Genomic DNA, 25,246 nt, shown 5'->3' with positions numbered 1-25,246 from the left:
TCTGTCTTAAAGACACTCAATGTCCCGGCCTCCACCGCCCTCTGTGGCAATGAATTCCACAGACCTACCACTCTCTGGCTGAATAAATTTCTCCTCATCTCTGTTCTAAAGTGACTCCCTTTTATTCTAAGGCTGTGCCCCCGCGTCCTAGTCTCCCCTGCTAATGGAAACAACTTCCCTACGTCCATCCTATCCAAGCCATTCATTATCTTTTAAGTTTCTATTAGATCTCCCCTCAACCTCCTAAACTCCAATGAATATAATCCCACGATCCTCAGACGTTCATCGTATGTTAGGCCTACCATTCCTGGGATAATCCGTGTGAATCTCCGCTGGACCCGCTCCAGTGCCAGTATGTCCTTCCTGAGGTGTGGGGCCCAAAATTGCTCACAGTATTCTAAATGGGGCCTAACTAGTGCTTTATAAAGCCTCAGAAGTACATCCCTGCTTTTATATTCCAAGCCTCTTGAGATAAATGACAACATTACATTTGCTTTCTTAATTACGGACTCAACCTGCAAGTTTACCTTTAGAGAATCCTGGACTAGGACTCCCAAGTCCCTTTGCACTTTAGCATTATGAATTTTGTCACCGTTTAGAAAATAGTCCATGTCTCTATTCTTTTTTCCAAAGTGCAAGACCTCGCACTTGCCCACGTTGAATTTCATCAGCCACTTCTTGGACCATTCTCCTAAACTGTCTAAATCTTTCTGCAGCCTCCCCACCTCCTCAATACTACCTGCCCCTCCACCTATCTTTGTATCATCAGCAAACTTGGCCAGAATGCCCCCAGTCCCGTCATCTAGATCGTTAATATTTAAAGAGAACAGCTGTGGCCCCAACACTGAACCCTGCGGGACACCACTTGTCACCGGTTGCCATTCCGAAAAAGAACCTTTTATCCCAACTCTCTGCCTTCTGTCTGACAGCCAATCATCAATCCATGTTAGTACCTTGCCTCGAATACCATGGGCCCTTATTTTACTCAGCAGTCTCCCGTGAGGCACCTTGTCAAAGGCCTTTTGGAAGTCAAGATAGATAACATCCATTGGCTCTCCTTGGTCTAACCTATTTGTTATCTCTTCAAAGAACTCTAACAGGTTTGTCAGGCACGACCTCCCCTTACTAAATCCATGCTGACTTGTCCTAATCCGACCCTGCACTTCCAAGAATTTAGAAATCTCATCCTTACGATGGATTCTAGAATTTTGCCAACAACCGAGGTTAGGCTAATTGGCCTATAATTTTCCATCTTTTTTCTTGTTCCCTTCTTGAACAGGGGGGTTACAACAGCGATTTTCCAATCCTCTGGGACTTTCCCTGATTCCAGTGACTTTTGAAAGATCATAACTAACGCCTCCACTATTTCTTCAGCTATCTCCTTTAGAACTCTAGGATGTAGCCCATCTGGGCCCGGAGATTTATCAATTTTCAGACCTTTTAGTTTCTCTAGCATCTTCTCCTTTGTGATGGCAACTATATTCAACTCTGCCCCCTGACTTTCCTGAATTGTTGGGATATTACTCATGTCTTCTACTGTGAAGACTGACGCAAAGTACTTATTAAGTTCCTCAGCTATTTCCTTGTCTCCCATCACTAGATTAGCAGCGTCATTTTGGAGCGGCCCAATGTCTACTTTTGCCTCCCGTTTGTTTTTAATGTATTTAAAGAAACTTTTACTATCATTCCTAATGTTACTGGCTAGCCTACCTTCATGTTTGATCCTCTCCTTCCTTATTTCTCTCTTTGTTATCCTCTGTTTGTTTTTGTAGCCTTCCCAATCTTCTGACTTCCCACTACTCTTTGCCACATTATAGGCTCTCTCTTTTGCCTTGATGCATTCCCTGACTTCCTTTGTCAGCCATGGCTGCCTAATCCTCCCTCTGATAACCTTTCTTTTCTTTGGGATGAACCTCTGCACTGTGTCCTCAATTACTCCCAGAAACTCCTGCCATTGCTGTTCTACTGTCTTTCCCACTAGGCTCTGCTTCCAGTCGATTTTCGTCAGTTCCTCCCTCATGCGCCTGTAATTACCTTTATTTAACTGTAAAAACTTTACATCTGATTCTACCTTCCTTCTTTCAAATTGCAGACTGAATTCTACCATATTATGACCACTGCTTCCTAAGTGTTCCCTTACTTTAAGATCTTTTATCAATTCTGGCTCATTACATAACACTAAGTCCAGAATAGCCTGTTCCCTCGTGGGCTCCATCACAAGCTGTTCCAAAAGGCCATCCTGTAAACATTCAATGAATTCCCTTTCTTTGGGTCCACTGGCAACATTATTTACCCAGTCCACCTGCATATTGAAGTCCCCCATGATCACTGTGACCTTGCCTTTCTGACATGCCCTATTTCGTGGTGCATTTTGTGCCCCTGGTCCTGACCACTATCAGGAGGCCTGTACATAACTCCCATTATGGTTTTTTTGCCTTTGTGGGTTCCTCAACTCTACCCACACAGACTCCACATCGTCTGACCCTATGTCGTTTAGTGCTATTGAGGTATAGAACCTTAGTTAGGCCACATTTGGAGTACGGTGTTCAATTCTGGTCGCCACACTACCAGAAGGATGTGGAGGCTTTAGAGAGGGTGCAGAAGCGATTTACCAGGATGTTGCCTGGTATGGAGGGCATTAGCTATGAGGAGCGGTTGAATAAACTCGGTTTGTTCTCACTGGAACGACGGAGGTTAAGGGGCGACCTGATAGAGGTCTACAAAATTATGAGGGGCATAGACAGAGTGGATAGTCAGACTTTTCCCCAGGGTAGAGGGGCCAATTACTAGGGGGCATAGGTTTAAGGTGCAAGGGACAAGGTTTAGAGGAGATGCACAAGGCAAGTTTTTTTTTTTTTTTTTTTACAGAGGGTAGTGGGTGCCTGGAACTCGCTGCTGGAGGTGGTGGTGGAAGCAGAGATGATAGTGACATTTAAGGGGCATCTTGACAAATACATGAATAGGATGGGAATAGAGGGATACGGACCCAGGAAGTGTAGAAGGTTGTAGTTTAGTCAGGCAGCATGGTCGGCACAGGATGGGAGGGCCAAAGGGCCTGTTCCTGTGCTGTACTTTTCTTTGTTCTTTGTTCTCAAATACACAACTGATTTTTCTCGTGCTTAACCACCTTCTATCTCTTCTACCCAGAAGTCACATGATATATTTTGGGCAGCACGGTAGCATGGTGGTTAGCATAAATGCTTCACAGCTCCAGGGTCCCAGGTTTGATTCCCGGCTGGGTCACTGTCTGTGCGGAGTCTGCACGTCCTCCCCGTGTGTGGGTTTCCTCCGGGTGCTCCGGTTTCCTCCCACAGTCCAAAGATGTGCGGGTTAGGTGGATTGGCCATGCTAAATTGCCCGTAGTGTTCTAAAAGAGTAAGGTTAGGGGGGGGGGGGGTGGATACGTGGGTTTGAGTAGGGTGATCATTGCTCGGCACAACATCGAGGGCCGAAGGGCCTGTTCTGTGCTGTACTGTTCTATATTCTATATATGACTGTTCTGTAGTTCCCTCTAGTGGCAAGAAGCATTATGATTAACTTGTTAAGTCTTTACATCCTAGTCAATATGCATATCATGACATGGGTGAGGGGCTCTGGCAGGCGTCACCACGCTAACAAATGCAATGTTGGCAAGTGATCAGGGGAGTGGTAGGGGAGCCCAGTCTTTGGAACCTACATGGGGATGGGGCGCAGTCATTGAAAGTCATTGGGCAGGTTTGGATGGGCCTGGGATGTGTGAATGGCGAGGGGATGGGGACGATATTGGATAAGGTGTTTTCAAGAGGAAGTGGTTGGGGGGATTTGAAGGGGGGGGGGGAAGGGGGCAAGTAGGGCTGGGTCTCACTAGCCAGATGGAGCCTGGGCGGATCGACATTACTGATAGGAAGGGTGGGGGGTGGAGAGGGGAGGGTGAGTGACACCCAGTCAGAGTGGTGACATGGAACATGCAATGATTGGGGGACGGATGAAGAGAGCGCATGTTTTCTCGCACTTAAAGGGCCAGAAAGCAGACGTGATGCTGTTAAGGAGACCCGACTGAGGGTGAAGGAACAGATGAGACCGAGGAAGGACTGGGTGAGCCAGGTGTTTCCTTTTATTGTCACAAGTATGAAATTACTGTGAAAAGCCCCTAGTTGCCACATTTCGGCACCTGTTCAGGTAAGCTGGTAAAGGAATTGAACCCGCACTGCTGGTCTTGTTCTGCATTACAAACCAGCTGTCTAGCCCACTGACTTAAACCAGCCCATAGGGACTACTCATTTCTTTCCCTGGTGCATAAGGTGTACTCGAGGATCCTGTGGTGGTAGCCACACTGAAAATTTGGAGGCAATTCCGGCAGCACTTTAAGTTGAGGACAGGTTTGAAGGTGATGCTGATTAGAGGAGAGCGAGTAGTGAAGAAGATAAAGGATTTGTTTTAGAAGGGGTGGTTCGCAAGCTTGGATGAGTTGGGAGTGAAGTTTTGGCTCCAGTGTGAGGAGAACCTCAGATGCATGCAGGTGCTGAACTTAGCGAGAAATATCTTACTGAACTTTCCTGAAATTGGGTAATCCTGAAACCACTTTGTTAGTTAACCATTGAAATGCGGCTGGAGAGTTTTTCATGCCAAATGGCATATACCATCTGGAGTCACAAAATCTGAAATCATCTTAGCCCTTTCGGATAAAGGTACCTGCCAGTAATCTTTAACTAAATCCAGTTTGGAAATAAAAGCTGATCGTCCCACCTTCTCAATACAATCCTCCAAGCGTGGGATAGGATAAGAGTCCGTTCTTGTAACTGTATTAACTTTTCTATAGTCCACACACAACCGTTGGGTTCTGTCCGGTTTTGGTACCATCACGATGGGTGAGCTCCATTGGTTGCAACCCACTTCAATTATGCCATTTTTAAACATACTTTCAATTTCTTTGTTAACCTGTGCCAATTTTAAAGAGTTAAGTCTATATGGATGTTGTTTAATTGGAACAGCATTTCCCACATCTACATCATGTATAGCCATTTTCATACTTCCCAATTTATCTCTACAAACTTGCCCATGTGATATCATTAACTTTTTCAGGTCAGTTCGTTTTTCCTCTGGAAGGTAACTCAACAATTTATCCCAATTTTTAAGAACATCCTTGTTTTCCAATTTAGTTTGAGAGATGTCAAATTTAGAGTCATCTGGATTTGGTTCTTCACTTTGAGCCAGAATCATTAAACCTTCTTTTTCTCTCCTTCCCTTTCAAAGTACCTTTTAAGCATATTCAAATGGCACACTCGGTGAATTTTCCTTCTATCTGGTGTTTTTACCACATATTTCACCTCACTTAATTTCCTTTCAATCTGATAAGGTCCACAAGACCTTGCTTTTAAAGGTTCACCTACCACTGGTAACACCACTAAAACTTATCTCCAATGGCAAAACAAAACCTTTTGCTTTCTTGTCTGCTACCTGTTTCATCACATGTTGAGCAACTTTTAAATGTTGTCTAGCCAATGGTGAATTGGCTAGAATCTAAAATTTGATACATAATCAAATAATGTAGGTTCCGACAGCTCACTCATCAATTTTTCCTCAATCAAATTAAGTGGTCCTCTTACCTCATGACCAAAAATTAGTTCAACTTAGTTGACTCATCAGGTGCCTCCCAAATTGCGAACAGTACGAATGGAATTCCTTTATCCCAATCCTCTGGATAATCTTGACAATAAGCTCTCAACATTGTCTTTATGTCTGATGCCACCTTTCTAATGCACCTTGCGATTCTGGATGGTACGCAATTTATTTAAATTGTTTTATTCCAAAGCTATCCACAACTTCTTTGAATAATCTTGAAATAAAATTGATCCTTGATCCGATTGTATTTCTGTGGGTAGTCCATATCTAGTAAAGAATTTAAGTAACTCCTCGGCAATCTTTTTAGCTGCAATATTACATACTGGAATGGCCTCTGAAAACATAGGACACACATCCATTATAGTCAAAAGATATGGATTCCCACTTTTCGTTTTAGGAAGTAGTCCAAAGCAATCAATTAAGACCCTTGCAAAAAGTTCCTGAAATGCTGGAATGGGTATTAAGCTTGCTGGTTTTATCACTGCTTGAGGTTTCCCTATCACTTGACATGTTGGACATGATTGACAAAATTTAACTACATCTTTATGTAGTCCAGGCCAATAAAAATGTTTTTGTATTTTCGCTAGAGTTTTCCTTATTCTCAAATGACCTCCCACTGGTACCTCATGCTACTCTCAACACCTCCTTCCTATACCATACTGGCAATACTACTTGATGAACTTCTGCCCACTTTTCATCCGCCTGCATATGTAAAGGTCTCCATTTTCTCATCAAGTCATCACTTTTACAGTAATAACATTCTGGTGTACACTCAGATTCCTCTTCCGTGTATACTTTCAGATACATCAGTTTTATTTCTATATCTTTCTGTTGTAACTCCGCCAATTTTCCTGAACTAAAAGTATCGACTTCATCCTCCACCTGTTCTTGTTCTTTTTCAACCATCTGATCAAAATTAATCTCTGATATTGAACTTCAGCTTTATCTTCACTCTCTGATTTCTCCTTGTCTTAACCTGTGACTTTGCGACCTCATTATTATACAATCCGGAAAAATCCAAGGATATTCGTCCTTCAACACTTCAGTCTGATTTTCCACTGGCTTATCAACCACAGTAGGCATCACTCCCACCTGCGATCCAGCTATACCATTACCCAATATTCGCTATGCCCAGTACAAATCGGCTGAGAATGAGAAACTTGCCTCCCACGTGGCAGAGAGTGTGCAGACCATCTCCCGGATGCAACGCCTCATTGATGAAAGCGGCCATGTCGCGCACTTTTCCCGGGGCCCCATGCACGAGCGATGCGAACAGGATAACGAAGCGGCCGACACCCGCACTGCGCATGTGCGACGATGCGCGGAGCGTCAGGACGCCGATGTCATGACGTGCTCGAACTGCGGCTACGCCTACTTAAAGAAACACTGCCCTGCAAGAGGCAAGCGATGTTTAAACTGTGGGAAGCCTGGACACTATGCAGCCTTGTGTAGGTCTGCACCACCAGTCAGGGGCCAGCGCTCCCAATTCCGACAACGGCACGTTCAGAGTGTGAACAACGATTAAAGGATTTTGATCCTGGCGACACAACGGATCCAGAGGACGAGTGCCTGGACCCCGCCTACTGTGTGGGCATCATTACCAAATGTGAATATGCCACATCCAACTCATCACAAATTCAATCCATCCTCACTGTGGATTCTGCGGACGAATGGCGTGCGGTGATGCAGGTCAACCACTGCTCCATCCAGTTCAAGCTGGACACAGGTGCTTCTGCCAACCTCCTCTCACAGGCAGATTTCAAACACATCAAGAAGCCCCCCCAAGGTCCTTCCAGCAGCCTGCAGGATCCTGGACGACAATAGAAATGCCATCACGGCACTGGGATCCTGTCATCTACTCGTCTCTAACCAGAGCACCCATGCATGGTTACGTTTTGAAATTGTCAAGCCAGACAGGGCATCCCTACTTGGCGCGCATGCCTGCAAGCAGCTGAACCTCGTGCAGCGGGTTTACACAACAACATCCTCCAATGTGGATCTTCAGGCCGGCATTGACGACATCCTCGCTCAGTATCCGGATGTGTTCGATGGGGTGGGCAGGCTGCCATATCGATACAAGATTCTACTACGACCTGATGCCAAGCCACTGGTCCACGCACCACGCCGGGTCGCGGCTCCGCTGAGGGAGTGCCTGAAGGCACAGCTCAAAGATCTTCAGCAACAGGGCATCATTTCCAAGGTAACCGAACCGACTGACTGGGTCAGCTCGATTGTATGTGCTAGAAAGCCTTCGGGAGGCCTGCGCATCTGCATTGATCCCAAGGATTTCAATAAGAATATAATGCATGAACACTACCCCATCCCGAAGTGGGAGGAATTCACCAGTGAGATGGCACACGCACGTTTTTTCATCAAGTTTGATGAGTCACATGGATTTTGGCAAATCCAGCTGGATGTGTCCAACAGAAGGCTCTGCACCTCCAACAGACCATTTGGCAGATACTGCTGTAATCACATGCCATTTGGAATTGTCTCGGCATCGGAGATCTTCCATTGCATCATGGAGCAGATGATGGAGGGCATTGAAGGGGTTTGTGTGTACGTGGACAACATCATCATATGGTCCATGACTCCTGAAGAGCATGTTTACCGTCTTCAGCAGGTATTCCGCCATGTCCATGCCAATGGCCTGAAGCTGAACAGATCCAAATGTTGCTTTGGCATGTCGACACTCAAGTTCCAAGGAGACCAGATCTCTCAGCAGAGCGTGTGCGCCCGACACAGACAAGGTCAAGGCCATCAAAGCCGTGAAGGTCCCTGAAGACAAGAAGGTGGTGTTGCGCTTCCTGGGCATGGTCAATTTTCTGGGTAAGTTCATACCAAACATGGCCTCAGACACCACGGCCCTACGAAACCTGGTGAAAAAGTCCATTGCCTTTGAGTGGAAGGCAGCACATCAGGCAGAGTGGTTGGAGCTGAAAGCCAAGCTCACCACTGCACTAGTCTTGACATTTTTCGACCCAGACAGGGAGACAAAAATCTCAACAGATGCGAGCCAGGATGGCATCGGTGCGGTCCTACTGCAACGTGATGACATCTCATCCTGGGTACCAGTAGCCTACGCATTGAGGGCCATGACGCCTACCAAAACAAGGTATGCGCAAAAAGAGAAGGAAAGCCTGGGTTTTCTCACTGTCATTCTCAAGTTTCACGACTATGTCTACGGCCTGCCGACATTCACTGTCGAGACGGATCATCGGCCTCTGATCAACATTATCCACAAGGACCTAAATGACATGACGCCTCGGTTGCAGCGCATCCTCCTCCAACTCAGAAGGTACGACTTTGACTTATTGTACATGGCAAGGAGCTGATCATCGCTGATGCATTGTCCCACTCCATCACATTGCCTAGTGAACCGCTGGAAATCATCCGGCAGATATAATCAGGGGTGCAGCTGTGTGCTAGCACCCTCCTGGCATCTGATGAGAAGGTGGTTCGTATCAGTGAAGAGACAGCCAAAGACCTCATTTTGCAGCGTGTCTTGCACCACCTCGCCAATGGCTGGCAGACAGGGCAGTGCCCTCAATTTTACAACGTAAAGGATGACCTGATGGTGATTGATGGTATCTGCCTCAAGATGGACCGGATTGTCATTCCACTCAGTCTCCAGAGCTTGGTGCTGCGCCAGATTCATGAGGGACAGCTGGGTGTCGAGAAGTGCAGACGCAGAGCCAGGCAGGCTGTTTACTGGCCTGACATCAGCCAGGACATCTCGAACATGGTCCTCAACTGTGCGAACTGTCAACTCTTCCAGCCAGCGCAGAGCAAGGAGACGCTCCAGCAGCATGAAATCTATTGACTATTTCTCCAATTACCCTTAAGTCGTGAAGCTATCCGACCGTCATCAAGGCCTGTAAGGAGACGTTCTCCAGACATGGTATCCCACTCACTGTCATGAGTGACAATCGGCCGTGCTTCAACAGCCACGAGTGGTCTATGTTTGCCAAGTCATATCATTTCAAACATGTCACGTCCAGCCCATACTATCCGCAGTCCAATGGGAAGGTGCACATTGTGAAACAGCTCATCAGCAAGGCCACGGATTCTGCTTCTGACATCTACCTCGCGTTGCTTGCGTACAGGGCGACCCCACCGTCCACTGGCATGTCGCTGGCTCAACTCCTGATGAACAGGGACCCGCAGACGATACTTCCAGCCATACACTTGCCCAACCTGGATCACCTCCCGGTGTTGCAGAAGGTGCAGCAGCTCCGAAACCAGCAAAAGTAGGGCTATGATGGGAAGGGGGGGGGAAGGAGAAGAGGAGCAGAGCATTAATCATTAGGGACTCCATAGTTACGGGGATAGATAGGAGATTCTGTGGGAACGAGAGAGACTCGCGGTTGGTGTGTTGCCTCCCAGGTGCCAGGGTCCGTGATGTCTCGGATTGTGTTTTCGGGATCCTTAAGTGGGAGGAGGAGCAGCCCCAAGTCGTGGTCCACATAGGTACCAATGGCATAGGTAGGAAAAGGGATGGGGATGTAAGGAAGGTATTTAGGGAGCTAGGGTGGAATCTTAGAGCTAGAACAAACAGTTATTATCTCTGGGCTGTTACCCGTGCCACGTGCTAGCGAGACGAGGAATAGGGAGAGAATAGTTGAACACTTGGCTGCAGAGATGGTGCAGGAGGGAGGGATTCAGATGCCTGGATAATTGGGGCTCATTCTGGGGTAGGTGGGACCTCTACAAACGGGATGGTCTACACTTGAACCAGAGGGGTACCAATATCCTGGGGGGGAGGTTTGCTAACGCTCTTCGGGAGGCTTTAAATTAATTCAGCAGGGGGGTGGGAACTTGAATTGTAGCTCCAGTGTGCAAGAGGTTGAGAGTAGGGAGGTCATGAGTAAGGTTTCAAGGTCGTAGGAGAGTACCGGCAGGCAGGAAGGTGGTTTGAAATGTGTCTACTTCAACGCCAGGAGCATCCGGAATAAGGTGGGTGAACTTGCAGCATGGGTTAGTACCTGGGACTTCGATGTTGTGGCCATTTCAGAGACATGGATAGAGCAGGGCGAGGAATAGTTGTTGCAGGTTCCGGGGTTTAGATGTTTCAGTAAGCTCAGGGAAGGTGCTAAAAGAGGGGGAGGTGTGGCATTGTTAGTCAAGGACAATATTATGGTGGCAGAAAGGTCGACTGATAAGGACTCATCTACTGAGGTAGTACGGGCTTAGGTTAGTGTCATGTGAGAGTACCTGTAAGAAATGGATGTTTAAGCAATGCACCTTTAAGAAATGCAGCAGCTCATATTACTGAAGTGATGTCAGAGGGTGGGCGGAGCTGAGCTGAGCTCACGTCTGCTTTTTGGGAGTTTTAGTTTCAGTTTTGAGGAAAAGAGCTTGGGTGTGTCTGTGTTTGCAGTGAGCTGGATCTGTCATGATCTCTGCCAGGAAAGACTATCTCTGAATCATTTGGGTGATTTAATCTCATAATAGTAATGTCTTTAACCTGATGTGTTTCTGTTTAAAGGTGTTAAGTCTTTTGGAGGTTTGAAGGAACATTTTGAGGGATTATTTAGTGTTGTATTATTTTCGGGGTTATCTTTGAACTAAGGGATCCAATGTTTATTTAAAAAGGTTAAGTTGAATTCATGGAATAAACATTGTTTTGTGTTTAAAAACCCACGTGTCCATAATTGTACTACCACACCTGGAGACCAAGCCGTGTGCTTCAAAAGCAACAATACATTAAAGGGAGAGGTTGGTTGAACTCTATGATACATTTTGGGGTTCTGAAAACGCCGCTCCCATTACACTAAGTTCATCTGCCATACCTACTACACTTCTTGCATTAAAACAAATGCACCACAGACCACCAGTCCCTTTGCGTTCATCATCTGCTCCCTGCCTACTCTTCCCCTTAGTCACGCTGACTTCATGATCTAGTTCCTTACAGGCTTTAGTTACTAACTCCTTACTGTCCACTAATCTCATTTGCTTCCCATCCCCCTGCCACATTAGTTTAAACCCTCCCCAACAGCGTTAGCAAAAGCACCCCCAAGGACATTGGTTCCAGTCCGGCTCAGGTGTAGACCGCCCAATTTGTAGTACTCCCACCTCCCCCAGAACCGGTCATTGTCTACAAGAATAGTGCCAGAAGACTGGAGGATAGCAAATGTTGTCCCCTTGTTCAAGAAGGGGAGTTATGACAACCCCGGTAACTATAGACCAGTGAGCCTTACTTCTGTTGTGGGCAAAGTCTTGGAAAGGATTATAAGAGATAGGATTTATAATCATCTAGAAAGGAATAATTTGATTAGGGATAGTCAACACGGTTTGGTGAAGGGTAGGTCGTGCCTCACAAACCTTATTGAGTTTTTTGAGAAGGTGACCAAACAGGTGGACGAGGGAAAAGCAGTTGATGTGGTGTATATGGATTTCAGTAAAGCGTTTGATAAGGTTCCCCACGGTAGGCTATTGCAGAAAATAGGGAGGCATGGGATTGAGGGTGATTTAGCGGTTTGGATCAGAAATTGGCTAGCTGTAAGAAGTGGTTGATGGGAAATGTTCAGCCTGGAGTTCAGTTACTAGTGGTGTACCACAAGGATCTGTTTTGGGGCCACTGCTGTTTGTTATTTTTATAAATGACCTGGAGGAGGGTGTAGAAGGATGGGTGAGTAAATCTGCAGATGACACTGAAGTTGGTGGAGTTGTGGATAGTGCTGAAGGATGTTATAGGATACAGAGGGACATAGATAAGCTGCAGAGCTGGGCTGAGAAGTGGCAAATGGAGTTTAATGCAGAAAAGTGTGAGGTGATTCATTTTGGAAGGAGTAACAGGAATAGAGAGTACTGGGCTAATGGTAAGATTCTTGGTAGTGTGGATGAGCAGAGAGATCTCGGTGTCCATGTACATAGATCCCTGAAATTTGCCACCCAGGTTGAGAGGGTTGTTAAGAAGGTGTACGGTGTGTTAGCTTTTATTGGTAGAGGGATTGAGTTTCGGAGCCATGAGGTCATGTTGCAGCTGTACAAAACTCTGGTGCGGCCGCATTTGGATTATTGCGTGCAGTTCTGGTCGCTGCATTATAGGAAGGATGTGGAAGCATTGGAAAGGGTGCAGATGAGATTTAGCAGGATGTTGCCTGGTATGGAAGGAAGATCTTATGAGGAAAAGCTGAGGGACTTGAGGCTTTTTTCGTTAGAGAAGAAGAAGGTTAAGAGGTGACTTAATAAAGGCATATTTTAATAAGATCAGATATGATTTGGCCAGAGTGGACTGGGAGCAGCCACTTTGGGGTAAATCTGTGACAGAACGGTGAGAAGCATTCAATGAAATGAAAATCGCTTATTGTCACGAGTAGGCTTCAATGAAGCATCTGTGAAAAGCCCCTAGTCGCCACATTCCGGCGCCTGTCCGGGGAGGCTGGTACGGGAATTGAACCGTGCTGCTGGCCTGCTTTAAAACCCAGCGATTTAGCCCAGTGAGCTAAACCAATCAAGAAAAAAGGGTGGGACCAACAAATCCAGTGGCTTATGACAGATATCGAGGATTCAAAACAGCAGAAGCCAGATAGATGTTTTGGGCAGCATGATAGCACAGTGGTTCGCACAGTTGCTCCACAGCTCCAGGGTCCCAGGTTCGATTCCAGGCTTGGGTCACTGCCTGTGTGGAGTCATGTTCTCCCTGTGTCTGCGTGGATTTCCTCCGGCTGCTCCGGTTTCTTCCCACAGTCCAAAGATGTGCAGATTAGGTGGATTGGCAATGATAAATTGACCTTGGTGTCCAAAAGAAAAAAGGTGATTTGGGGTTACTGGGATACGGGGACAGGGTGGAGGAGTGTGCTCTTTCTAAGAGCCGGTATGGACTCGATGGGCCGAATGGCCTACTTCTGCACTGCAAATTCTATGATCTATGAACTAAGATAGTCAGAGGATTAGATAGGGTGCACAGTGAGAGCCTTTTTCCTTGAATGGTGATGGCTGGCACGAGGGGACATAGCTTTAAATTGAGGGAGATAGATATAGGACAGATGTCAGGACTGAGGTTCTTTACTCAGAGAGCAATAGGAGCATGGAATGCCCTGTCTGCAACAGTAGTGGACTCGCCAACACTAAGGGCATTTAAATGGTCATTGGATAAACATATGGATGATAAGGGAATAGTGTAGATGGGCTTTAGAGTGGTTTCACAGGTCGGCACAAAATCGAGGGCCGAAGGGCCTGTACTGCGCTGTAATGTTCTATTGTTCTATTACTCAAGCCCAGTGATTGTGTAGGGTACAGCGTTCCACAAGCCCAGTGATTGTATGGGGTCCGGCGCTCCTCAAGCCCAGTGATTGTGTAGGGTATGGCATTCCCCAAGCCCAGTGATTGCGTAGGGTACGGCGTTCAAGCCCAGTTATTGTGTAGGGTACGGCATTCCTCCAGCCCAGTGATTGTGTCGGGTACGAAATTCCACAAGCCTAATTATTGTGTCGGGTACGGCGTCCCTCAAGTCCAGTTCTTGTGTGGGGTACGGCATTCCTCAAACCCATTGATTGTGTAGGGTACAGCGTTCCCCAAGCCCAGTAATTGTGTCGGGTACGGCGTTCCTCAAGCCCAGTGATTCTGCAGGGTACAGCATTCCACAAGCCCAGTGATTGCATAGTGTATGGCATTCCTCAAGCCCAGCGTTCCTGCAGGGTACAGCGTTCCTCAAGCCCAGTGATTGTGTGGGGTCCGGCGCTCCTCAAGCCCAGTGATTGTGTAGCGTACGCTGTTCCTCAAGCCCAGTGATCATGTGGGGTGCAGTGCTCCTCAAGCCCAGTGATTGTGTGGGGTCCGGCGCTCCTCAAGCCCAGTGATTGTGTGGGGTCCGACGCTCCTCAAGCCCAGTGATTGTGTGGGGTCCGGCGCTCCTCAAGCCCAGTGATTGTGTAGGGAACGCTGTTCCTCAAGCCCAGTGATTGTGTAGGGAACGCTGTTCCTCAAGCCCAGTGATTGTGTAGCGTATAGCGTTCCTCAAGCCCAGTGATTGTGTGGGGTACGGTCCTCCTCAAGCCCAGTGATTGTGTAGGGTATGGCATTCCCCAAGCCCAGTGATTGCGTAGGGTACGGCGTTCAAGCCCAGTTATTGTGTAGGGTACGGCATTCCTCCAGCCCAGTGATTGTGTCGGGTACGAAATTCCACAAGCCTAATTATTGTGTCGGGTACGGCGTCCCTCAAGTCCAGTTCTTGTGTGGGGTACGGCATTCCTCAAACCCATTGATTGTGTAGGGTACAGCGTTCCCCAAGCCCAGTAATTGTGTCGGGTACGACGTTCCTCAAGCCCAGTGATTCTGCAGGGTACAGCATTCCACAAGCCCAGTGATTGCATAGTGTATGGCATTCCTCAAGCCCAGGGTTCCTGCAGGGTACAGCGTTCCTCAAGCCCAGTGATTGTGTGGGGTCCGGCGCTCCTCAAGCCCAGTGATTGTGTAGCGTACGCTGTTCCTCAAGCCCAGTGATCATGTGGGGTGCAGTGCTCCTCAAGCCCAGTGATTGTGTGGGGTCCGGCGCTCCTCAAGCCCAGTGATTGTGTGGGGTCCGACGCTCCTCAAGCCCAGTGATTGTGTGGGGTCCGGCACTCCTCAAGCCCAGTGATTGTGTAGGGAACGCTGTTCCTCAAGCCCAGTGATTGTGTAGGGAACGCTGTTCCTCAAGCCCAGTGATTCTGTGGGGTACGGTGCTCCTCAAGCCCAGTGATTGTGTAGCGTATAGCGTTCCTCAAGCCCAGTGATTGTGTGGGGTACGGTCCTCCTCAAGCCCAGTGATCGTGTAGGGTAGGTATTCTCAAGCCCAGTGATTGCGTAGGGAACGCCATTCCCCAAGCCCAGTGATTATGTAGCGTACGCTTTTCCTCAAGCCCATGATTGTGTAGGGAATGCCATTCCTCAAACCCAGTGATTGTGTAGGGAATGCCATCCCTCAAACCCAGTGATTGTGTAGGGAATGCCATTCCTCAAACCCAGTGATTGTGTCGGGAACGGCGTTCCTCAAGCCCAGTGATTGTGTCGGGAACGCCATTCCTCAAACCCAGTGATTGTGTCGGGAATGCCGTTCCTCAAACCCAGTGATTGTGTAGGGTACGCCGTTCCTCAAGCCCATGATTGTGTCGGGAACACCATTCCTCAAACCCAGTGATTGTATAGGGAACGGCATTCCTCAAACCCAGTGATTGTGCAGGGAACGGCGTTCCTCAAGCCCAGTGATTGTGTATGGAACGCCGTTCCTCAAGCCCAGTGATTGTGTAGGGAACACCATTCCTCAAGCCCAGTGATTGTGTAGGGAACGCCATTCCTCAAGCCCAGTGATTGTATAGGGAACACATTTCCTCAAGCCCAGTGATTGTATAGGGAACGCCATTCCTCAGGCCCAGTGATTGTGCAGGGAATGCTGTTCCTCAAGCCCAGTGATTGTGTAGGGTACGCCGTTCCTCAAGCCCATGATTGTGTCAGGAACGCCATTCCTCAAACCCAGTGATTGTGTAGGGAACGGCGTTCCTCAAACTCAGTGATTGTGTAGGGAACGGCGTTCCTCAAGCCCAGTTATTGTGTAGGGTACGCCGTTCCTCAAGCCCATGATTGTGTCGGGAACGCCATTCCTCAAACCCAGTGATTGTGTAGGGAACGGCGTTCCTCAAACCCAGTGATTGTATAGGGAACGCCGTTCCTCAAGCCCAGTGATTGTGTAGGGAACGCCATTCCTCAACCCCAGTGATTGTGTATGGAACGCCGTTCCTCAAGCCCAGTGATTGTGTAGGGAACGCCATTCCTCAAGCCCAGTGATTGTGTAGGGAACGCCGTTCTTCAAGTCCAGTGATCGTGTAGGGAACACCGTTCCTCAAGGAAGGGGAATATCGAATACAGCCCTTTGACAGGTGACTTCCTGAATTGTGTGTCTGTTTATCACAATGTTTTACATATGTTCCAGTGCAGAAGACCTTATCCAATAACTGCATCCTTCACAAGACTTTAAGAATGAGAAAATGACTGGCTGAAATGCCTTACCTGGTAAGTCCACTGCCACAGCTCTGTATCCGTGTTGTGCTAGCAACACAAGTGTTCCTAGACCCTCCCAGGTCTTCGAGTTGAAGGCCTGCCCATGGAGTAGGAGTACCTCTAAACTGAACAAACAAAATGATGCAAGATGTTACTGAAATGAACTGGATGAACTTCGGATCATTCGGGAGGCGGAGGAGGTTATTGAGAGGAGTTATAGGGAGGTAGTCATACCTCAGGTAAAAGAAGAAGGTAGATGGGTTACCTTCAGGGGAGGGAGAGGGAACCGGCAGGCAGTGCAGGGATCCCCTGTGGTCGTTCCCATCTATAACAAGTATACCGTTTTGGATACTGTTGCGGGGGACGACTTACCAGGGGTAAGCAATAGGGCACAGGTCTCTGGCACAGAGTCTGTCCCTGTTGCTCAGAAGGGAAGGGAGAAGAGGAACAGAGCACTTGTCATTGGGGACTCCATAGTTAGAGGAACAGACAGGAGGTTCTGTGGGAACGAAAGAGACTCACGGTTGGTGTGTTGCCTCCCAGGTGCCAGGGTTCGTGATGTCTCTGATCGTGTTTTTGGGATCCTTAAGGGGGAGGGGGAGCAGCCCCAAGTCGTGGTCCACATAGGTACCAACGACATAGGTAGGAAGAGAGATGGGGATTTGAGACAGAAATTCAGGGAGCTAGGGTGGAAGCTGAGAGCTAGAACAAACAGAGTTGTTATCTCTGGGTTGTTACCCATGCCACGTGCTAGCGAAGTGAGAAATAAGGAGAGAGAGGAGTTGAACACGTGGCTACAGGGATGGTGCAGGAGGGAGGGTTTTGGTTTCCTGGATAATTGGGGCTCATTCTGGGGTAGGTGGGACCTCTACAAACAGGATGGTCTTCACCTGAACCAGAGGGGTACCAATATCCTGGGGGGGAGATTTGCTAGTGCTCTTCGGCAGGGTTTAAACTAATTCAGCAGGGGGATGGGAACCTAAATTGTAGTCCCAGTGTACAGGATGTTGAAAGTAGTGAGGTCAGGGATAGGGTTAAAAGTTCGAAAGAGGGCACCGGCAAGCAGGACGCTGGTTTGAAGTGTGTCTACTTCAACGCCAGGAGCATCCGGAATAAGGTGGGTGAGCTTGCAGCATGGGTTGGTACCTGGGATCTCGATGTTGTGGCGATTTCGGAGACATGGGTAGAGCAGGGACAGGAATGGTTGTTGCAGGTTCCAGGATTTAGATGTTTCTGTAAGAACAGAGAAGATGGTAAAAGAGGTGGGGGTGTGGCATTGTTAATCAAGGAAATTATTACGGCGGTAGAAAGGACACTTGAGGACTCGTCTACTGAGGTAGTATGGGCCGAGGTTAGGAACAGTAGAGGAGAGGTCACCCTGTTGGGAGTTGCTATAGACCTCCGAATAGTTCCAGAGATGTAGAGGAAAGGATTGCAAAGATGATTCTCGACAGGAGCGAGTGTAACAGGGTAGTTATTATGGGGGACTTTAACTTTCCAAATATTGACTGGAAATACTATAGTTCGAGTACTATAGATGGGTCAGTTTTTGTGCAGTGTGTGCAGGAGGGTTTTCTGACACAGTATGTAGACAGGCCAACAAGGGACGAGGCCACATTGGATTTGGTGCTGGGTAATGAACCCGGCCAGGTGTTAGATTTAGATGTAGGTGAGCACTTTGGTGATAGTGATCACAACTCGGTTATGTTTACTTTAGCAATACCTTGAGGTATATACCACAAGGCAAGAATTATAGCTAGGGGAAAGGCAATTATGATGCTATTCGGCAAGATTTAGGATGTATAGGATGGGGAAGGAAACTGCAGGGGATGGGTACAATCGAAATGTGGAGCTTTTTCAAGGACCAGCTACTGCGTGTCCTTGATAAGTATGTACCTGTCAGGCAGGGAGGAAGTTGTCGAGCAAGGGAACCGTGGTTTACTAAGGAAGTTGAAGCACTTGTCAAGAGGAAGAAAAAGGCTTATGTTAGGATGAGACATGAAGGCTCAGTTAGGGCACTTGAGAGTTACAAGTTAGCTAGGAAGGACCTAAAGGGAGAGTTAAGAAGAGCGAGGAGAGGACACGAAAAGTCGTTGGCGGATAGGATCAAGGAAAACCCTAAGGCTTTCTATAGGTATATCAGGAACAAAAGAATGACTAGAGTAAGATTAGGGCCAATCAAGGATAGTAGTGGAAAGTTGTGTGTGGAATCAGAGGAGATAGGGGAAGCGTTAAATGGATATTTTTCGTCAGTGTTTACACTGGAGAAAGACAATGTTGTCGAGGAGAACACTCAGGTTCAGTCGACCAGGCTAGATGGAATTGAGGTTCAAAAGGAGGAGGTGTTATCAATTTTGGAAAATGTCAAAATAGATAAGTCCCCTGGGCCAGATGGGATTTATCCTAGGATTCTCTGGGAAGCCAGGGAGGAGATTGCAGAGCCTTTGTCCTTGATATTTATGTCGTCTTTGTCGACAGGAATAGTGCCGGAAGACTGGAGGATAGCAAATGTTGTCCCCTTGTTCAAGAAGGGGAGTAGAGACAACCCTGGTAATTATAGACCTGTGAGCCTTACTTCGGTTGTGGGTAAAATGTTGGAAAAGGTTATAAGAGATAGGGTTTATAATCATCTTGAAAAGAACAAGTTGATTAGCGATAGTCAACACGGTTTTGTGAAGGGTAGGTCATGCCTCACAAACCTTATTGAGTTTTTTGAGAAGGTGACCAAACAGGTGGATCAGGGTAAAGCTGTTGATGTGGTGTATATGGATTTCAGTAAGGCGTTTGATAAGGTTCCCCACGGTAGGCTATTGCAGAAAATAAGGAAGTATGGAATTGAAGGTGATTTAGCGGTTTGGATCAGTAATTGGCTAGCTGAAAGAAGACAGAGGGTGGTGGTTGATGGCAAATGTTCATCCTGGAGTTCAGTTACTAGTGGTGTACCGCAAGGATCTGTTTTGGGGCCACTGCTGTTTGTCATTTTTATAAATGACCTGGAAGAGGGTGTAGAAGGATGGGTTAGTAAATTTGCAGATGACACGAAGGTCGGTGGAGTTGTGGATAGTGCTGAAGGATGTTATAGGATACAGAGGGACATAGATAAGCTGCAGAGCTGGGCTGAGAGGTGGCAGATGGAGTTTAATGCGGAAAAGTGTGAGGTGGTTCACTTTGGAAGGAGTAACAGGAATGCAGAGTACTGGGCTAATGGCAAGATTCTTGGTAGTGTAGATGAACAGAGAGATCTCGGCATCCAGGTACATAAATCCCTGAAAGTTGCCACCCAGGTTAATAGGGCTGTTAAGAAGGCATATGGTGTGCTAGCCTTTATAAGCAGGGGGATTGAGTTTCGGAACCACAAGGTCATGCTGCAGCTGTACATAACTCTGGTGCGGCCGCACCTGGAGTACTACGTGCAGTTCTGGTCACCACATTATAGGAAGGATGTGGAAGCTTTGGAAAGGGATCAGAGGAGATTGACTAGGATGTTGCCTGGTATGGAGGGAAGGTCTTACGAGGAAAGGCTCAGGGACTTGAGGTTGTTTTCGTTAGAGAGGAGAAGGCTGCGAGGTGACTTAATAGAGACATATAAGATAGTCAGAGGGTTAGATAGGGTGGACAGTGAGTCTTTTTCCTCGGATGGTGATGACCAACACGAGGGGACATAGCTTTAAATTGAGGGGTGATAGATATAGGACAGATGTCAGAGGCAGTTTCTTTACTCAGAGTAGTAGGGGTGTGGAACGCCCTGCCTGCAACAGTAGTAGACTCGCCAACTTTAAGGGCATTTAAGTGGTCACTGGATAGACATATGGATGAAAATGGAATAGTGTAGGTCAGATAGGCTTCAGATGGTTTCACAGGTCGGCGCAACATCGAGGGCCGAAGGGCCCGTACTGCGCTGTAGTGTTCTATGTTCTAAATGTACCATGAGAGGAGCAAGGATAACGTGCACAACTGTTATACATCAAATCACCCGGAACTTCCTCAGAACGGCAGTCACCGGTGGATATCTCAGAGCTCGTCTCACCCAACCTTCTCCCTCAGGCTGGAGAGACAGGAGCAACCATCGCAGAGTAAGCAGGAGCAGGGAGGTCGTAAACTCCCCCTTTTTCAGCACTAGCGATAATTTAAAGGGAGAAGATAAGTTTCAAAGATAAATACATGGATGGGATGGATAGATGAGGATACGGCACAAGGAAGTGCTGAAGGTTGGTATCATGACCAGTACAGGCTTAGAGGGTCGAAGGGCCTGTTCCGGAGCTGTATTATTCTTTATGATGTGGAGATGCCGGCGTTGGACTGGGGTGAGCACAGTAAGAAGTCTTAGTATTATTCTTTGTTCTTGTAAGTGGTCAGAATGGTAGAACCGGGGGAAAGGGGATGTCGGTTGTCAGGGTCAGGCCAAGGTTTGTGCTTGGTTGGGATAGTGTGGGATTTGGCAGGAGGTAATGCGTGCACCAAGTATCCTGTGCGGGTCAGGTCTGAGTTATTTAAATAGGTAGCCTGGGTTAAAGTGCTTTTATCCCTTCTAACTAACGAGCGCGGGGGGAGAGAGCGAGCGCGGGAGAGAGAGCGAGCGCGCGGGGGGGGGGGGGGGGGGGGGAGAGCGGGCGCGCGGGGGGGGGGGGGAGAGGCGGCCGCGCGGGGGGGGGGGGGAGAGCGGTGCGCGCGCGGGGGGGGGGAGAGCGGGCGCGCGGGGGGGAGAGCGGGGCGCGGGGGGGGGGGGAGAGCGGGCGCGCGGGGGGGGGGGGGGGGGGGGAGAGCGGGCGCGGGGGAGACAGTGAATTTGTGTGTGATGTGGGATGCAGAGGGAAGGAAACAAGAGCTGGTGACCAACAGTACTCCCCCAGCTGCAATCATGCAAGAGGAGACTGGGCCAGTGGGAGAAGAAGCAGAAGTTTCTCACTCTGTCAGACCTGGCGTGTATTTTTGGTGTTTTGGGATTCTATTTTAGGTTTCCAGCACCGCAGTAGTTTTGCTATTGTGATGAAAGAGGCATCAGAATTGCGGATTTGACTTGCTTTTGTTCTGAGGGAGACAGACCCTCAACGGAAGACTATGGGCGGGATTCTCCAATCCCACGGCAGTGTGTCCACGCCGTCGTAAACACCTTCGTGTTTTATGACAGTGTGAACGGGCCTCTGCCAGGAATCATTCTGGCCGTTACAGGGGCTACAGATCCCGCCATGAACTGTGCGCTGTGGGATCAAGGCGTGCGCAGTTGCACCGGCACCAACGATGAGATGTGCAGTGGCGCTGGTGCCAACGCGCGCATGCGCAGTGGCCTCCTTCAACGTGACGGCCCCCCACAACATGGCGCAGGTCTACAGGGCCAGCTGGTAGGAAAGGAGGCCCCCAGCCCGCCGATCGGTGAACCTCGATCGCGGGCCGGGCCAGGCCACATCGGAGCCCCTCCCGGGGTCGGACACCCCACTCCCCTTCAAAGGCTGCCTCCCGACCCTTACACGCCGAGGTCCCGCTGGCCCAGAGCAGGTTAGAATAGTGTCGGCGGGACTCGGCGCTTTTCTTACGGCCGCTCGGCCCAACTGGGCCGGAGAATCACGTGCCAGCGTCGGGGCGGTGTGGCCCGTTCGCGGGGATTCTCCGGCCCAGCCCAGGGCTGCGAGAATCCCACCCTGTATGTTGAAAAGTGCTGCTCCACATCCACTTTGTCAATACCCCTCAGGATCTGAAAGGCTTTGGTCAAGTCACCTCTTACTCTTCTAAATTCTAGTGGGCACAAACCTAACCTCATAAGATAACCCACCCATTCCGAGTAAACCTTCTCTGAACTGTGTCTTACACATTTACATTGTTCCTTAAATAAGGAGACCAATACTGTTCACAGTACGCCACATGTGGTCTCACAACTGCACAACTTTCCTGACCAGGACAGGTCATTGAGGTTTTTGTAGCAGTGCAGCGCAGCAATGCTCCTTCTGCCCCATCCTTGTGACACTGCCAAACACACCTTCTTTGTGCTGTCAGCGAGTTTTCATTTTCTGTTACTGGGACAACATCCCTCCTAAATCTTACTGCACCCAAAAACATACGGGGAAGATTCAGAAAACTGAGGGGCAGACTTTGTTCTCCTTCCTGCGTCTCAAATGTTTTCACTTCATTACATAATCCTCTGACCTCCAGCTCCCATTCCCCTCTGAACTGGATACATGGAAGATAGGAGCAGGAGGAGGCCTTTTGGCCCTTCGAGCCTGCTCCACCATGCATCATGATCATGGCTGATCATCCAACTCAATAGCCTAATCCTGCTTTCTCCCCAGAGCATTTGATCCCATTCTCCTCAAGTGCTATATCCAGCCGCCTCTTGAATATATTCAAAGTTTTATCAACTACTTCCTGTGGTGATGAATTCCACAGACTCACCACTTTTTGTGTGAAGAAATGTCTCCTTATCTCTGTCCGAAATGGTTTACCCTGAATCCTCAGACTGTGACCCCTGGTTCTGGTCACAGCCATCATTGGTAACATCTTCCCTGCATCTACCCTGTCTCGTCCTGTTAGAATTTTCTAAGTCTCGATGACATCCCCCCTCATTCTTCTGAACTCCATCGAGAACAATCCTTTGAATATTCAAGCTAAAATCACAGCATGCCGCTCTGTACCATAACACTCCTGCACAGTGGAGGTACAAACTGGAGAAGTAAAATGATAAGGAGGGATCACTGCTAAAGCCATACACACCCTGCTGCGTGGCACACTGGTGCCCTCTCCCTCAAGGTAATATTGAACTAATATCGAGGCTCAAATCTCAGCTCCAAATGCAGTACCCATGGTGATAAGAGGGTAAAGGCAAAGGCAGAATGACCGATCAACTGGCAGCACTAATCGAAGGACAAAGAGCTGAGCAGAGAAATCTCAAAAAGATGAGGCTTGAAGCCCAAAATCAAAGGAAGCGAGCGTTATCAGAAAAAAACATGAACAAAGACAAATACGATGTAAGCAATCGTGTTTCTACAATGGCTGATAACTGGAGATTAACCGCACCCATTTTCAAGATCTCATTCACCTCGGCTGCTGGTGTTCTCCACCTTTCTGTGGAGGCAATGATTCGCGGTAGAAAACTTCCGAGGGTTTGGGGGTTTTCTGTACAGTGACATTGACTGTGAGCTGCTTCGCGTTGGCCATGTTGAATTCCTCAGCTGGCCCCGAGGTGTTGTCCAACACGATGTGGGGAAGAAAGTAGTAGATCACAAGTGTGGCACCAACAACAAACAGGAAGGTTAGCAGTCTGAATTGATTAAAGGTGTGCATATTCTTCCTCAGAATTCAGAAATCTGGAATGACAACAAAGGAGCATCAAAACCCAATGACCTAGAGATACGAGATATTTCTACGAATGCAGCATCTTCTGTAATATTAACATCTTCTCAACATAAATGGATCATACACAAGGATTGACAAAACCATAATGTGGATCTCTAATTTGAAGATAAGACTGCACAGAAAATGTTCATAGAATCCCTACATTACAGAGGCCATTTGGTCCATCGAGACTGCTTTGACCCTTCGAAATAGCACCCCACCCACATTCCCACCCCATCTCTGTAATCCTACCTAACCGTTGGACATCAAGAGGCAATTTATCATGGTCGATCCACCTAACCTGCACATCTTTGGACTGTGGGAAGAGACCGGAGCACCTGGAAGAAATCCACGCAGAGACAAGAGATAGTGCAAACTCAACACAGTCACCCAAGGTCGGAATTGAAACTGGGTCCTGAAATGTGAGGCTGCAGTGCTAACCATTGTGCCAACATGCTGCCCTGTTGATTCGGATCCAAGCACTGTAAATCCTGACTTCTATCACTGCCGGGGGGGGGACAATGGAGGCGGGTGGGGGGGGGACAATGGAGGCGGGTGGGGGGGGACAATGGAGGCGGGTGGGGGGGGACAATGGAGGCGGGTGGGGGGGGACAATGGAGGCGGGTGGGGGGGGACAATGGAGGCGGGTGGGGGGGGGGACAATGGAGGCGGGGGGGGGGGGGACAATGGAGGCGGGTGGGGGGGGACAAGGGAGGCGGGTGGGGGGGACAATGGAGGCGGGGTGGGGGGGAGAATGGAGGCGGGTGGGGGGGAGAATGGAGGCGGGTGGGGGGGAGAATGGAGGCGGGTGGGGGGGGAATGGAGGCGGGTGGGGGGGGGAGAATGGAGGCGGGTGGGGGGGGGAGAATGGAGGCGGGTGGGGGGGGGGGAGAATGGAGGCGGGTGGGGGGGAGAATGGAGGCGGGTGGGGGGGGGGGGAGAATGGACGCGGGTGGGTGGGAAGGACGGGATGCGGGTGCAAAACCACCACAAGGGAGTTGGGGAGGGGGATATATGGGAAAGAGAAACAGGTGGTGGGGAGAGATGAGAAAGACATCCTACGTGCAGGCGCTCCGAGGTACAGAAAGGATGCGGCACGTGCAGTTTTTGAGGCACTTACCATCTTAAAAAAATGAACGTACATGGAAACAAGATTGGGCAACAAAACAAAGGTGAGACATAAATCTAGCTGGCATGCAATGTCACGTTGATGTAAAGCAAAGCAAGGCAATTCAAACACTTGTCCCAAGTTAAATGGTGAAAGCTTTTTTACCTGTGTAGTAATCCGCGGGAGGCAGGATTTCCGTCACCACACCAATATTTATTTACAATAACATTATTA

At 48.5% G+C, this 25,246-nt stretch overlaps 1 protein-coding gene across 1 annotated transcript in view; it reads right to left on the bottom strand.

The window, feature by feature from the left end:
* Positions 1-23,895, bottom strand: part of abhd14a (abhydrolase domain containing 14A) — a 33,659-nt gene extending 9,764 nt beyond the window's left edge. Inside the window, exons 1-2 of the mRNA XM_038810856.1 lie at positions 23,609-23,895; positions 16,591-16,706 (exon numbers count right to left, since the gene is read on the bottom strand). Of these exons, the coding sequence (XP_038666784.1) occupies positions 16,591-16,706; positions 23,609-23,853 (361 nt within the window). The 5' untranslated portion in view covers positions 23,854-23,895. The remainder of the gene's footprint in view (positions 1-16,590; positions 16,707-23,608) is intronic.
* Between the last annotated feature and the right edge of the window lie 1,351 nt (positions 23,896-25,246).

Source organism: Scyliorhinus canicula, chromosome 11 (assembly GCF_902713615.1).
Source record: "Scyliorhinus canicula chromosome 11, sScyCan1.1, whole genome shotgun sequence".
Taxonomy (NCBI): Eukaryota; Metazoa; Chordata; class Chondrichthyes; order Carcharhiniformes; family Scyliorhinidae; genus Scyliorhinus; species Scyliorhinus canicula.
The sequence above is the reverse complement of the archived record's forward strand: the minus strand, read 5'-3'. Positions and strand labels throughout refer to the sequence as shown.